At 54.9% G+C, this 15,330-nt stretch overlaps 2 protein-coding genes across 7 annotated transcripts in view; both read left to right on the top strand.

The window, feature by feature from the left end:
* Window positions 1-119: 119 nt before the first annotated feature.
* Window positions 120-12,112, top strand: C15H8orf33 (chromosome 15 C8orf33 homolog). Of its 5 annotated transcripts, none has more exons than XM_075899013.2 (8): window positions 120-352; window positions 3,339-3,402; window positions 4,903-4,993; window positions 6,744-6,881; window positions 7,442-8,145; window positions 9,092-9,182; window positions 9,382-9,528; window positions 9,678-12,112. In XM_075899013.2, exons 2-8 carry the CDS (start codon window positions 3,394-3,396, stop codon window positions 9,890-9,892), a joined length of 1,395 nt encoding a protein of 464 aa, XP_075755128.2. In that variant the 5' UTR covers window positions 120-352; window positions 3,339-3,393; the 3' UTR covers window positions 9,893-12,112. The 5 variants fall into 5 exon arrangements, with proteins under 5 accessions (XP_075755128.2, XP_075755131.2, XP_075755130.2 ...); XM_075899015.2 differs by lacking the exon at window positions 120-352 and adding an exon at window positions 2,461-2,705; XM_075899014.2 differs by lacking the exon at window positions 120-352 and adding an exon at window positions 2,461-3,060.
* The window catches only part of LOC149523532 (uncharacterized), a 19,108-nt gene continuing 14,976 nt past the window's right edge, over window positions 11,199-15,330 (top strand). Inside the window, exon 1 of one of the 2 annotated variants that reach the window (XM_089782193.1) lies at window positions 11,199-12,904. In XM_089782193.1, the coding sequence (XP_089638319.1) occupies window positions 12,536-12,904 (369 nt within the window). In that variant the 5' untranslated portion in view covers window positions 11,199-12,535. The remainder of the gene's footprint in view (window positions 12,905-15,330) is intronic. The other variant, XM_089782192.1, reaches the window with a different exon arrangement.

Below are 15,330 nucleotides of genomic sequence, written 5' to 3'. Positions count from 1 at the left end.
GGGGGGGAGCATGCAATGCAGAGGGGGATGCAGTGAAAGGAGAGGGATGCAGAGAGGGGGAGCATGCAATGCAGAGAGGGGGATGCAGTGGAAGGAGGGGGATGCAGTGCAAGGAGGGGGCGGGGGGTTGTGCAATATGAAAGCCGGCACCCCACCTAGCGCAGCTCCTTTTGCTCCGCTTACGGGCCCCACGGGAGGCGGCTCCTGCCCCGGCGGCTGCTCCCGAGTTGGGCGGGGGAAGCGCTGCCGGAGGCTGCTCCGCCCGGACGCGGCGCGCGGCGGAACCAGGGGGCGGGGCAGCAGCGCGGCGGGGAAGGAATTCGGGGCCGGACCGACCCCACGTGACCGAGAGGTGAGGCGCGCGGTCGTTGCGGGAGGGCGGGGCTGTCCCGGTTGGAGCCCAGCAGCGCGCGCAGCACGTGGGGGGCGACCGGGTGCAGAGCCCCCCCCCCGATCCCTCTGCAGCCCCGCCCCCAGATCCCAGCCCCCCCAGCCCTCTGCAGCCCCGCCCCCAGATCCCAGCCCCCCATCCCTCTACAGCCCCGCCCCCAGATCCCAGCCCCCCCAGCCCTCTGCAGCCCCGCCCCCCAGATCCCAGCCCCCCCAGCCCTCTGCAGCCCCGCCCCCAGATCCCAGCCCCCCCAGCCCTCTGCAGCCCCGCCCCCAGATCCCAGCCCCCCATCCCTCTACAGCCCCGCCCCCAGATCCCAGCCCCCCCAGCCCTCTGCAGCCCCGCCCCCAGATCCCAGCCCCCCCAGCCCTCTGCAGCCCCGCCCCCAGATCCCAGCCCCCCCATCCCTCTGCAGCCCCCCCCCGATCCCTCTGCAGCCCCGCCCCCAGATCCCAGCCCCCCCATCCCTCTGCAGCCCCGCCCCCAGCCCCCCCCAGATCCCAGCCCCCCCCATCCCTCTGCAGCCCCGCCCCCAGATCCCAGCCCCCCCATCCCTCTGCAGCCCCCCCCGATCCCTCTGCAGCCCCGCCCCCAGATCCCAGCCCCCCCATCCCTCTGCAGCCCCGCCCCCAGATCCCAGCCCCCCCATCCCTCTGCAGCCCCGCCCCCAGATCCCAGCCCCCCATCCCTCTGCAGCCCCCCCCGATCCCTCTGCAGCCCCGCCCCCAGATCCCAGCCCCCCCCATCCCTCTGCAGCCCCGCCCCCAGATCCCAGCCCCCCCATCCCTCTGCAGCCCCCCGATCCCTCTGCAGCCCCGCCCCCAGATCCCAGCCCCCCCCATCCCTCTGCAGCCCCGCCCCCAGATCCCAGCCCCCCATCCCTCTGCAGCCCCGCCCCCAGATCCCAGCCCCCCCAACCCTCTGCAGCCCCGCCCCCAGATCCCAGCCCCCCCATCCCTCTGCAGCCCCGCCCCCAGATCCCAGCCCCCCCATCCCTCTGCAGCCCCCCCCCGATCCCTCTGCAGCCCCGCCCCCAGATCCCAGCCCCCCCATCCCTCTGCAGCCCCGCCCCCAGATCCCAGCCCCCCCATCCCTCTGCAGCCCCGCCCCCAGATCCCAGCCCCCCCAACCCTCTGCAGCCCCGCCCCCAGATCCCAGCCCCAGCCCCCCCATCCCTCTGCAGCCCCCCGATCCCTCTGCAGCCCCGCCCCCAGATCCCAGCCCCCCCATCCCTCTGCAGCCCCCCCCGATCCCTCTGCAGCCCCGCCCCCAGATCCCAGCCCCCCCAGCCCTCTGCAGCCCCGCCCCCAGATCCCAGCCCCCCATCCCTCTGCAGCCCCGCCCCCAGATCCCAGCCCCCCCATCCCTCTGCAGCCCCCCCCCAGATCCCAGCCCCCCCATCCCTCTGCAGCCCCCCCCGATCCCTCTGCAGCCCCGCCCCCAGATCCCAGCCCCCCCATCCCTCTGCAGCCCCGCCCCCAGATCCCAGCCCCCCCAACCCTCTGCAGCCCCGCCCCCAGATCCCAGCCCCAGCCCCCCCATCCCTCTGCAGCCCCCCGATCCCTCTGCAGCCCCGCCCCCAGATCCCAGCCCCCCCATCCCTCTGCAGCCCCCCCCGATCCCTCTGCAGCCCCGCCCCCAGATCCCAGCCCCCCCATCCCTCTGCAGCCCCCCCCGATCCCTCTGCAGCCCCGCCCCCAGATCCCAGCCCCCCCAGCCCTCTGCAGCCCTGCCCCCAGATCCCAGCCCCCCCATCCCTCTGCAGCTCTGCCCCCCAGATCCCAGCCCCCCCAGCCCTCTGCAGCCCCGCCCCCAGATCCCAGCCCCCCATCCCTCTGCAGCCCCGCCCCCAGATCCCAGCCCCCCCAGCCCTCTGCAGCCCCGCCCCCAGATCCCAGCCCCCCATCCCTCTACAGCCCCGCCCCCAGATCCCAGCCCCCCCATCCCTCTGCAGCCCCGCCCCCAGATCCCAGCCCCAGCCCCCCATCCCTCTACAGTCCTGCCCCCAGATCCCAGCCCCAGCCCCCCCAGCCCTCTACAGCCCCGCCCCCAGATCCCAGCCCCCCCATCCCTCTGCAGCCCTGCCCCCAGATCCCAGCCCCAGCGCGGAGAGGAGCCAGGTCCCGCTTTCAGCCTCAGTGGCCGTTGCCCGAGGGGTCGGGGTGGGACGTGTCGGTAACGGGAGGGTCGAGTAACCTCGGGAAACCCTTCCGGGTCGTGGCCAGTATCTAGGCGCAGCAGGGAGCGGGGCCGGGCTGCTAAAAACATACACTGTCCCGGGGGAAGGAATGTGCATCGTCTATGGCATTAACCTGTAAGCTTTTGCTAATCGGTTAATCGGCTGCACTGTTACATCCCTAGTGAGCATCCCCCCAGTGACTCCTGTTGGTGGCTGAAGGAGCTGGCGTCTTGGCGATGGAGCACCAGTGGAAAGCTCAGCCCTTTGCTCCTGCGTGGCCTCTAGAGCAGTGTTTCTCAACCAGTGGTGCGAGTACCCTAGGGGTACTTGAGAGACGGCTGGGGGGGGCACGTCAACACAACTGAAATCTGGAGAAAACGGAACGTTTAAGTGTTTAGTATTTTTGTACTTTTTACACCCAAAAATGGCATCGCCTGCCCAGCTATGATGAAGTTGTTTAAACAAATGTGTGGCAACGGTAGAACAAAGGGTGCGTGTCTGAAACCTGTAGGTACTGGGGGTACTTACAATTTTGTTTAAAAGGGGTTCTATATACTAAGGTTGGGAAACACTGCTCCACAGGACATGTATGTAGCCCCTTCTTGTCTCCCGCCCTTCGAAATCACCCACAGGAAGGAGCTTTCCAAAAGAGCTCTGAGGCAGAGCGGCCATGCTCCTTTCACCCCCGAGATGTTACTTGGAAGCGTTCCCGTGGGCGCTGCCAGTGTCGGCTTTGATGCGCGCTCACTCATTGTCTCATGCTTCTAGGTCGTAGGAGCCAGGTAGGATTCCAGAGCTGAGCCTCAGCCAGGCAGCTGTCCTAATGGAAGAGGTAATCGCTCGGTGCACTCTCCTCTGCTTTCCGCATGCAAGTTGATTGATACAACTAAGGCTGCCACTGCCCTGATCTTTCAAGGTGTCTTCCTGCTGCCCTGTGCAGAGGTTGCCATGCATTGTCTTGCCTCCTTAAAGCTCCCCCCGTTCACCACATGAGCAGGCCTGCTGTGTGTCCATCGCTTGATGTGTTGTCAGGGCTTTTTTAAAAGCTCTCTTGTGTTTGTGGTGATAAATGCAATGGAACAGATTCTTCAAAGGTCAGTACTTGGCTGCCAATAGGACATTCAGGTATCATAGACTCCTAGGGCAGGACGAGACCTCCGGAAGTCATCGAGTCCAGCCCCTGCCCACTTACAGGTAAAAAGGTGGTGATTGCAAAATGAAACTAATTCAAAATCTTTCAGAAAATTAAAGAGGGACCAAGATCATTTCCAATTCTTCTTAAAACTAGCACCTTTAAACCTACACAAATTATTTTCATTTCAGCTTTTCCCTATGGTATAATCTTGAGGAATTTATTAATTGGGCATGGGCCTGCTTTGAGCGCGGGGTTGGACTAGGTGAGTTCCCGAGGTCTCTTCCAAGCCTAAGCCTCTGTGATCGTGTGAAAGCTTGGAAATCACGTAGCGTCAGCCCTAAGATTTATCACTCTGGTAGGAATGAAGGAAGAATCCGGGCCAGAGTTTTAAACCTAACTAGTGATTTTGTGAGCCCAACTTGAGACACCTTAAAGAGGTCTGATTTTCAGACAGTGATGGGTTCCCACCCTCTTGAATTCAGGGCCCCTAGAGGTACCTCAGGTTGAGCCCCCAAAATGATCAGTCAGTTTTGAAAACCTTGCCCCTCTTTTGGGATTTGGGAGTGCTCTGCTTGTTCAGTGTAGCTCATTTATGTATGTTCAGGTGTATCTGTTTGGTTTTGTTTGCCATACCCAGCCTTTCTATTGTATCAGAAACAGATGAGGTAATGCAACCAAGAGAGGTTGGGTGGGGATGGGGTACAAGTTATTACAAAGGAGATAATCTCCTAACTGAGAGATCTGTTAGGCTGGAGACTGTTTTGCAAAGATGATTGGTGGGAACCCCATTACGTAGGACCTTTAAATTAAATAGGGCATCAAACTGGGAAAGTCCTCACCGCATGGAAATGCACTGCATGACAGTCAGCTGACACATCTTTTCTGTCACTAACTTCTGTGATCTAGCGGCCTCATCAATAGGCGTCAAACAACTTAACCACAAACCACCACCACCACCCCACCATTGAGCCTGGATTAATACAGGCCCATAGTCCTTTTATCCTCCATTGCTCTGCAACTGACGTGCAGCGTTCCGGATATTGAAGGCCAGATGGAACCATTGTGACCCTCTTATCGTAGCTCAGGCCAGAGCGTTTTAGAACAACCATTTATGGGGTCCACTGGAAGGGTGTGAGGTTGGTGCACCTGCACCCCTCACTTCAGGAATAACTAGGTGTGCCCTTCCCGATATTCCAGGCTCCCCAAGGGACATTCCGCGATGAGCTGGAGTGGTGTATTTTGCAGCTGGAAACAGGCCTCCTGCGTCTCGGTCCAACCCCAGAACAAGGTACGTTGCCCCGCTCACGTTTTCTGCCTAAAGTCTAAGCTCTGTGCTGGTTTAGTTCACCCAGAAGCCATTCTAATAGCTCTGTCTATTGAATCGTAATTGAGATTCCTTCTAAATTTGAAATGTAGCGAAACCTTTGGGCCTTATTTAACGTCTGTTCCACTTTAGACTCTATCTGCCTCACCTCGCTTACTCCTGTGAGCTGGGCTTTCCTTCCTCGTGCATTGTTTCTTCTCTCCTCATTGGCCTTTTAGCCCCTCTGCCTCATTCCTCCCTTCCCCTTAGCCGTGCCCCTCCGCGTATGTTTCGACCCTCTCCTTCAGGCTTTCTGCAAGGCCTTGCAGCTCCAACAGCGGTTTCACCCCTCAGGGGGCTTCAATCACTCTTACTCTGCCGCTGATGCTTCAGCTGAGATGCAGTCCTGCACTGTCCAGTGGCTGCCGCTGCGCAGATCAACAGGGATGCCCCTCAAATAGGTGTCGCTTTATTTTTTAAGCATGTTCCTCGTTGCCCGTGTGACAAGGGTGAGGGAGACCCATCCAATGCAGAGCCCAGTGCTCCCACCTCTCTTCAGTTGTGCTTGTCCTGAATAGCTGGGCAGTGTGGCTCAATAGCCAGAGACAGTAGCTTTGCCTCCGTTGTCAGGGCTGTGAGGCCTAGTGGCCAGAGTCCATAGATGCACTCCTCGTAGCGGGCAGTAAGGTCTAGTGGCAGAGTGGTCTCAGTTGGGAAGGGAGCCCCCATGCACGGGAAAGGGAGTGGCAGCCCAGGTGGTGAGGTTCTGTCCAAATCACGCTGACTCAAAATTCCAGTTCACTAACCACGCCTCTGCCGCAGTGCCCCAGCCCTGCTTTGTGCTGTCGTTCCCATTGCTGCACCCTGGGCGTTCCGCAGCCACCACAAGCTCTGCAGGGCCTCCCTGGCTCTCGGCACCTGCCTGGCTCGCAGCGTCTCCAGCTTCAGCTGACCCTTGGCTGGAGCCAGCGGCATGGAGCCCTCCTCCCTGATGGCCAGCCCCAGCTGAGCTGAGCGAAGCCTTTTCTAGGTACACGTCTGAAGCATGCCCAGTAGGGCGTGGCTTCCTCAGCCCCAAAGGAGGGTTAACCCTTCCCCAGCCTGCCACACCTGGGAAAAGAGGAAATCACGTCAAAGAGAAACTTTGCTGCCCATTAGAATCCTGGCTTCAGGAGTATTCAGGGACACTTCGGGAGTGGAACTGTGCCCATCCCGATTCCCAGCTATTCAGGACAAGCACCGTGCCCAATATCATGCCCCCGGCAGAGACCACTTTGTGAGGCATCTGGCTGAGTGTGTCATGGTGCACATGAGGATCCAAAATTCCTTCCTGGACCCTGCAGCCACTGGCTTATGCAGAAGCATGAGCTGTGCCTTTTCTGTAGGAGAGCATTGCTCCGTGTGTTGTTGGTCACACAAGTACCCTGAAGATAGAGCCACCTGCCAAGGACAGGTGGGATAGAGATGTGTGCAGTAACAACGAGCACATAGGAATTCGCTTCCTCCCCCGGAAGCATCGCATGGTGTTGCATCCATTTGTACAGAGCCTGAAGCCACTGAGAAGGGGCTAATTCTGTAGGTGGTGTCCCAGGGCCGCGACCGGCAGCCGTTCCAGTCTTCGTGCAGCCAGAGAGTAGCAACTGGGCACTTGGAGACCTTGCTCTGCTCTAAGTAGCGTGTGGGACCCGCTGTGATGTGTTTGTTCTCTTTGTGTCGGTCGGCTTGTGGAACGCAGCAGAGGAGACGCAGCGCGTCCTCAGGATCCTGCGCTCCCGCAAGGCTCCCTTTGTGAAGAAGCGGCAGGTGATGAGCCACGTGTTCGGGGATTACCGACTGAAGATGGCCGAGGAGCGGAAGAGGGTGGAGAAGGCAGGTGAGGCTGGTTCCTCTGATGTGGTGTCCAGGTGTTAGCAAATGGTCTTTCTTGAAGCTTCTCATCCAGTCATTCCCATGAGGAGTAACCCTTCTCCCCCCGCCCTGTTCTTTACAGGGCCAGTCAGAAGCCGTTCGGGTGCAGGGGCCTGGAAGCACGTGTTAGCCCAGGGCTGAAGTAAAGACTGAAACTTTGTGGCGTCGCTGTGGGGTGGGGCCCAGTGTTAAGGAGAAGTGCGTAATGTGGGAAGTGCTATTAGTGGCAGCGGGAATAAGGCCTACCGTGGCCCTGAGCAGGGCGGATGGGATCCGTGGGGGAGTGTGTCCCCCATTCTCTCTGTGTGTGCGGCAGTCCCATGTGGCAGTGGAGACCGAGCTAGCTCTGCTGAACCCGCAGTCCCTTGCTGGTGCCAGTGAAATAGCAGAACCAAAGCTCACGATCGCATTCTGCATACACACGGGCTGGGTGTTTCTTACAGAAGTGAATGGTTCTAAATGTGGCACCAGCATGGGAAGAAATCAGAGAATTGATAGAGATGCAAATCTTCCTCTTCTCTCTAGCCATGAAACCTGGGAAAGCGCAGATACAGCAAGGGAATGCGCAGGCTTCAGGGAGCGTGGTGTATCGGAAGCGATCTGGACAGACCTCTGAATCAATAATTAACTGGTTTGCGCCATCTGATAACAGCTTCCAGTTCAACTTTGCACTTTCTGAGAGGGATCCACAAGCAACCGACGCAACTTTGGAAGAGGGCCAGGGGGTAGGTGGCTCCGAACAGAGGCCCACCCGTGCACGTTCCTCAAAACTGGAAGGTTGGAGTGGAGGGTTGAACTTATCCACCCCTGGACAAGAGCCCAAGTTTGCTTTCAATTTTGTCATCCCGGATAAAGACGGCCCCATGATGCCATGTGTTGTTCCAGTCCAAAGAGTGGAGAGTCTAGCAGAAGACATGAGATCAGGTGACATATCATCTGCAGGACCAATGAAGCATTCAACTTTGTTAGACCCTGCTAAGCCTGAGGCCATGGGCAGTGTGGGTGGAGGATCAGGGAAAGAGATCCCCATTTCCGAGACCCAAAAACCAGAGCTTGCCCCTGTCGATGAGGTGGGAGCAGGGAAGGCAGCAGCAGCTGGAGCACCCAAGAAGAAGAAGAAGAAGAAGAAGAAGCCGTCCAATAGTAAGAAGGAGATGGCAGAAGCTGAGGTCAACAGGAAGGTGAAGGTGGGAGCCAGTGGTTGTGAAGACACGGACAAGACCTCGCAGGTACGAAAATGGATTCCTGGCTAATAAACAAACCTAACTCACTGTGCAGGCTGCAGGCTGCCCTTGGAATGTATGCGGGGGGGTCTAACTCTGGAGGGGGGCACGGGTGGGACCGGATCTGAACCCTGTTCTGTTTTATGCAGCTTAGCCCATTAGGGTTTCATTGTGGCCGGAAACCTAACCAGTGGGGGTGGACTCGGTGGCTCAAGTTGATGTTGCTTTGCCCTTCCCTAGAGCCATGCCTGGGCGCCTGGGAGCACTTTGCAGACACAGAACGAGGCCTTGCAGCACCCCACTGCACCAACGGTGGGATTGAGGTGCAGAGAGGGTCACTGACCTGGCTAAGACCAAGACTAGAGCCAGGAACAGAGTCCTGGAGACCTCCTGTGTCCCAGTGCCTGTCCCTAGGTTGTTCATGGCACAGAAAGAGGTTGAAGGTACCAACCGCTGTGAGTCCTGTGTTAAGGGATCGTTCAAGTCCGCCTGGCCATCAGCTAATGCTGCGCTGAAGTCTCTAGTCTCCGTTACGTTTTTCTTTAAAATGTCAGTGAATTGAGGTGTCCTGAGTGGTCCCACGCTGGCAGCTCTGGAACGTGAAGGCTGCAACACAAGAAGTTGCCGTGTGAGTTTCCTCCCTCACTCAGCGTCTGTGCCCCAGAGTGTGAGGGAGGAGGCGTCATTGTCTGTGGCCGTTCAGTTGTCGGGCTCTCGGCTGAGAGGCAGCTGCAGGGTTTGTGTGAGGTGGGCAGCTGTCCACTAGGAACTGGACTGAGACCCACAAACTCACCTCCGAAGATGAATCTCAGCAACTACTGCCCCAGACCAGCCTGAGGCAAAAAGCCCCACCGTCCTTTCCCTGTCGCAGAGGCGTCGGGCCCCCAGGTGGGCACGGCTTTCATTTTTGGCCTGTTTATTTCCCTCCTCTCCCGTGTTCTGTTTTATGCAGCAGTCAGATGAACAGCTGTGGAGAGAAGTGGACTGGTGTGTGGAACAGCTGGAGCTTGGCCTGAGGACACACAAATCTACTCCAAAGCAGGGTGAGTGAGTGAGTAAACCAGGGGGGGGAGGGAGGGGAAGGGAGGCAGGAGCAGGGGTGCAGGGAAAGAGCAAAGCAAGACGTTTACTTTGTGTGTGTGCGTGTGTGCGTGTGTGCGTGTGTGTGTGTGTGTGCGTGCATGTGTGTGTGTGCGTGTGCGTGTGTGTGCGCGCGCTTGTCTCCCTTTTGCAATGCTTCAGCTGAAGAAGCTTACCGTGCCATCAAGACCCTGCGCAGTGACAAGGCCGTGCTGGCGAAGAAGCGCCAGGTCATGCGAGCCATGTTCGGAGACTACAGGAAGAAGATGGAGGAGGAGAGGCAGAAGCAGCTGAAGCTCATGCAGGCAGGTAAGAGGCAGGCTGACGCAAGGGCCAGGCCTGACAAAAGGGAGCAGGAGTATTGATCCCTCCGTGGCCTGGCTGCCCTAGAGAATGGGATTCTGGTGCCTGAGAAGCCTTCATGGTTTTCTTTCTGTCTTTCTCTTCCCCTCTGGAAGCTGCCAAGTCTGCTGAGGTCACGGAGGTGCGGGAGAACGCCCGCAGAAGGAGCAGCCACATCTTCAGGAGGCGTTCAGAGGCTTCCCGGAAAAGCCCAAGCGCTGCTGGATCCCCTTCTCACCCTCCCAGCCGTGCAGAGCCCTCCCAGGCCTCTGGCACAAGCTCGTTCGTATTCCCCACTTGCCAAGAGGAATTCCGCTTTAACTTCTTTTAGGAAAGCCCCTGAGCGTCTCTTGTCTTTGCTTGGTTCCCAACGCCTGTATGTCTGAAGGGGTGAAAGGGAGTGAGCGGGGAAAAGGGTCGTGCGGTGGGAAGCGTGCACAGGTTCACAGTGGAAAGCTTGCCTTACATCAAGTGTACGGAACAGCTCAGTCTGTGGCTGGCCTCAGCCCCCTGAAGGAAGTGCCTTTGCCAGTGATCGGGCTGGAAAGAGGTGGACTTGCGTTTCTTTTATCTTCATGGCCATTTCATGGGATAATCTTTTGGTGAAAGGGAGATTTTGTCCCCGCCTTTGTTTCTAATACCGCAAATCAGTTCTGGTGGGAAGGAGGAGACAGGTACAGTAAGAAGCATGTTAACAAGAGGATCCAGGTTTCTGGGCGTGAATGAAGGAGGCAGCAGGAAGAAGCACTGGTGCATTACACAATGGAATGGTTGTTTTCTGTGTTCGGCATGAATGGATCATGTGGCTCGAGGGTTCACAGATGCTGGTCAGTGTTGGTGTCACATCCCCTGCAGCGTGCAAAGATTCAGCATTGCTCCGAGTGGGGGACCCACAGACCATGGGCCGCTTGGAGTGTAGCCTGAGAAAAGAACCCTTCAGATGAACCTAAGCCAGCCCAGTGCTCATGGGGCAGCACCTGGCACCACCAGAGAAGACAGGAGTTGAGTTTGGTTCGTTGCTCTCCGGGCCAGATGGGGAGTGGGAGCTCTGTGCAGGAAGCACAGTCACTCTTGGAAAAAGAAGCTTTCCTTTTGAGCAGCCAGTGCCTGGCCGTGCCTGGCTCTCTCTCCCCAGAAGCGAGTCTGCTCCGTGGCGGGGCTTGGGTGGGTGTGAGAGAACATGGAAGAGCCCAGCAGAGACCGACTGAAATAAAAATCTTCGGGCGATCACAGTTCATCGAGCTGTTAATGATAAAATACCATTTCCTGAGCATTCTGGATGTTTTCGACGTGCACCTACCAGACATGGATGCCAAGTACAGCGCAGTAGCTTGCGCTATAATAAATGAAAGCCGTGGTATTTGTGATCCCCCCGCCCCAGCATGTGTCCAAGCTAATGACAAATTCTCCTCCATGGCGATCCCGCTGTTGGTTTTCATCATAGGAGTCAGATGCCACCAGCAGAGAGGTCCCTAGGGGGGCTCAGGACCCGGGCCAGCCTCCTCTCCCTGCTGCAGGCCCCACTCACCCCGGCCACACCCTGCTCTGCACCCACCAGAAGCCACCCAAGGAAGTTGCTGGTACCCGGGGGCGGGCCTCTGCCGCTGTGTTGAGTCGGCGCCCGGCGGCAGTGCCGGCGTGCTCTTCCAGCTGAGGGAGCAGGGCTGGAAACAAAGCAGTTGAGTTGGGTTTGCCGGTCGTTGAGCTGAGGAGAGTTGTGTGGCAAAGGCAGCTGAGGCCTGAGCTCAGCCCGCCCCTCCAGGCTTGGCACTTTCCTCTGTAATGAGATCCCAGCAAGGGGTCTGGCACGCAGTCCCATTCCAGTCAGGTCCCCGAGAGCTTTCCCTGCTCCCTGATTGGTCCAGTGCTGACAGCTCCTTTTCTCAGTGCCATTTTGGGCGTGAGACCCAATGCTAAGAGCTGATTGGCCAGGCAGTCCCTCTGCTTCTTCCCGGATTGGTTGAAGGAGGGAACTGCGGTGCATGAAGTGATCAGGTAGGCCAGCAGAGCATCTCCCTGCTTAGACATTGAAGAACACTCAGCAGAGGATCTTGGGCTCCCTGCAAAGCTGGGTGCAGCTGGGATTATCTGGAGTTCCAGCTACCACCTCCGTCATCCCAGGGCCAGCGGAGAGAGAAGCCACCTGAAGTCACACCCCCGCCCCCTGGATCTTTATCTAAAGTAACAGTTTGCGTAGCATTCACTACGCTTATTTCATCTTTTTTTTTAAATAGCAGTCAAGAGAGGAGAAGAACCTGCACTTACCAACCACTGAGGGATAAAATATTTTGTATCTTCAATGAAAAATGAACCCTGAATTATTTTTAATCAAACAAAAAAAGCCTTGATGTTTAATTAAAACAAGAGCAAAGGAAATAATACTTGATTGAGACATAATCAAAGAAAAGACTTAATATTCAGACACTAAGGAAGAATTGGACTTGGGCTACTTGATTTCACATAGAAACTCTGGCTGCAAAGTTCCTGCCCTAGGATTCTTTGAGAGACTCTTCCCCTGAAGGTATTCCCACCTGTAAGAGGCTTCTGCTAAACATTTGAAACCAATAAAAAAATGGATGTTTCAGGACTCTAAAGAGCTGTTTCAAGACATGAGCTTGTAACTTTCCACTGAAACTGTTTTATTCAAGGGGTAGAAGAAATTTTATTTTTCTCTCTTGAAGAAAGTATCTGTTTTATTGTCTGTTTACTGCTTATGCTATTTTCTTTCTTGGTATTTTCCATCTGAAGGAAGCTTTTTAAGCTAAGTTACTTTACATTTCTGTTTGTTTTTGAATTTTTTTTCTAGGTAAATTAGCAGGGTGCTTTAATTATTGGATCATCTTCTTAATAGAACTTTCCCTTGGACAGTGAAAACAGTGAGTCTTTTGCATTGAACCCTTGTGGTGGTAGGCATCTCACTCTTTCTCCCTAAGGTCTAGCTAAGGCACCTGTCTTCTAGTATCTAAGTGCCGAGATGGAAGAAGTGTGGGTTGTCTACTTGTGCCTCTTCTTGCTTATCTTGGTGCTTATTTTAATGAGACGTGACCCCGATTTGGAGGCAGCAAAGAAAGTTACAGAAACACCAAGCACCCCGGCACCAGCTACCTATTATTCCAGTGGCCCCGGCAAACATCTGGAATACACGGAAGAAGAGATGGAGAAATCCCTGGAGAAGCTAACCAGCATCTTGTATGACAGAGATGCTAGAAAAAGGGAAACCCACCATGAGCCGAAAACAGCAAAGGCAGAAGCCCATCACCATCACAAAGCACCTGACGCAGCTTGTGAAATGGGCCAGGGGCCGGGACATTCCACGCATCCATCTAGCCAGCACAGGGGTCAGGTAATGGAGTGAGGCCACCCAAGAATGTCCGTGTCAGCACTCGGTTTATATATTTCCAATAGGACTCAATAGGAGTGGTGGGTTGGAGGGGACATGCACAAACACTCCCTTATGCTATTTTCAACAAGCTCCAACAGCTGTCCCTGTGCTCCATGCAGTGAGTATTGCCCAGAGATGTTTCCCATGTGTCTGTGTATGACGCTGGTAAATCCACTTTAGTCTGGAATGTGCTAAGCAATAGAAGTAACTAGGATTTTTTTTATTATTATTATTTTAAGAAACAATGGAGCAGATCCTCACCTGGTACAAGTCTGCAAAACTCCTTAGACTTCAATGTGTTCGTGTCCATTTAAACCAGCAGAGGATCTGGCCCAGCATATATAGATGCTCTGCTGACACCCATGCTTGCCTGGTGCAGGTATCATGTCCATTATATCCTGGCCCTTCTGTGCAGTGATCATACCTATTGCTTTGGAGTGGCTCCTAACTTGTAAAAATATGAAAGATGCTGTTGTATAAAATGCACCTTGCCGTAGGCGAGTAATTATTGGAAGGCATTGGGAACAAATCCTTTACCTTTATACATTATAAATCATTGTTCTCATCACACGAAGTCAGGTTTTTGTGCTTGGGCTGAGAGAGTTTTGTGGCAGTTTTGCAAAGCTCTTACTCTCTGCTCGCAGCTGTTGAGGGAGGGACATACGTCTTCCATTGCCAATACCCTGCTTGTGAGATAACAGAGTCTTTCCTTGGGGGGGAGGGAGAGGGGATATTTCTAATAGCTGAGTCCCTGGTGCCCGAGGAGTAGACAGGCACTTGATCTCTGTATCCCATTTCTTGTCAAAGCAGCAAGAGATGCTCCCGGCTTCCCTTGCTGTGAGTCACCACTGCGGCTGCCTTTTCAGTTAGCTAGGCTCTGAGCAGCTGACTAAGAAATCCTATTTTAAATCCCAGTTGTCAGCAGCAGACAGATTGGCTATTTATGGATTAAAATAGTCTGACTGAAGAGAGGCAGTGGTTGAGGATATCCGAAATGTGAGATTATTTCATGCAGCGTGTATCGAGAGACCTAATCATTCAGATAACAGCAAATTCCCTGGCATATTATATTGGTTTGAAGTCGATGCTATTGGTTTTACCTCGTCTGTAGATTGAAAATGGCAAAGATCTATATTTGAAGTACTCTGGCCTGTCCAGTGGAATGATGGATTGGATTTGTTTATAGACGTGTTTGTAGCAATTGAGAGTGTAAAGAAATACTGTCATCCTGGTTTTGTAGTTTAGAAACACTGTGTATCTGGCTTCCTTTCATTTGTCCCAAAACTAGTATTTTTCTTTACCATCTTAATGCCATAAATCAGCACTTTTTGGGGCTGTCTTGGGGCGCTTGACACAACTGTTTAGTGTGCCTCTGAACATCACCTCCATGTTTTTGTTTTGGGACGTGCATGGTCCATTAAAATAGCAGAAACTTCCCTATCTCCCCCCCACCTCCAGGAGCCCCCGGGGCCAGTGGCCGATGGAGCGTTTAACCGTGTAACAGTGCAATTGAAACAGTTACATGGTTAGTGGGCTTTTTAATTTTTACATCCCTAGTTACAACCTGAATAAGCATTTGTCAATAGCTTAAACTGCCATACCTGGCAAAACTACTGTTGACTTCACAAGGAATGAGCACAGGGCCAAAACCAGCAGGCTGTTGCTTTTTTGGTTAGCCAGAAGCCTTCAGTGTAATTCCAGTGTTAATGTCGGGAACAGCCACCTCCGCAGACACAAGAAGCCTCAGCTTGATGGGGATGCATCTCTTCCTGGCAAGATTTCCATGTTTCCAATGTGGCTGATTCTAGCAGTGCCAGTGGGAAAGCTTGGGCCCTCCGGTGGCAGTATTCAGCTGCTCTCTCTGCTGATGTCCCTTCTCCCCTGTCAGACTGTCTTGCATGCCAAGAAAGCTGGGAACTTTCAAGAACAGCTGTTGTTGACTTCTGGTATCTGATAATGGATGATCTTTAAGTCTGGGCCATTGCCACAGTCGTAACATTGAGGACTTGTAAAAGCGTATGACTCTGCTATTGCCATAGCCAGTGAAGCTGCTCTAAGTAAGGGGAACATTTCATTACTAAAGCCTGAGTGTTGTAAGAACTGTGAAGTGGCTGATCATCCCATTTGTAAAATAGTCACTGTGGATGCACCAAAGCCACTTGTATAGAATCATAGAACTAGAAGGGGCTTTGAGAGATTAAGTCCAGTCCCCCGCCCTCACGGCAGGACCAAGCACCTTCTGCATAATGCCCGAGAGATGTCTATCTGCTCTGAAATATCTCCAGCGATGGAGATTCCACAACCTCCCCGCAACGTATTCCAGTGCTTCACCACCTTGACCGTTAGGAAGGGTTTTAATGTCAAACCTAAACCTCCCTCCCGTGCTG

This window comes from Pelodiscus sinensis, chromosome 15, assembly GCF_052426305.1.
Source record: "Pelodiscus sinensis isolate ZL-2025 chromosome 15, ASM5242630v1, whole genome shotgun sequence".
NCBI classification, from domain to species: Eukaryota; Metazoa; Chordata; order Testudines; family Trionychidae; genus Pelodiscus; species Pelodiscus sinensis.
Note: the sequence above shows the minus strand (reverse complement) of the source record. Positions and strands in the feature narration are given on the sequence as shown.

What these genes read in the sequence shown, in the direction of transcription:
- C15H8orf33 (XM_075899013.2), top strand. An exon ending in CGGTCCAACCCCAGAACAAG is followed by an intron (nt 4,994 to 6,743) that starts GTACGTTGCCCC and finishes TGTGGAACGCAG; the next exon opens with CAGAGGAGACGCAGCGCGTC. An exon ending in ACACGGACAAGACCTCGCAG is followed by an intron (nt 8,146 to 9,091) that starts GTACGAAAATGG and finishes TGTTTTATGCAG; the next exon opens with CAGTCAGATGAACAGCTGTG.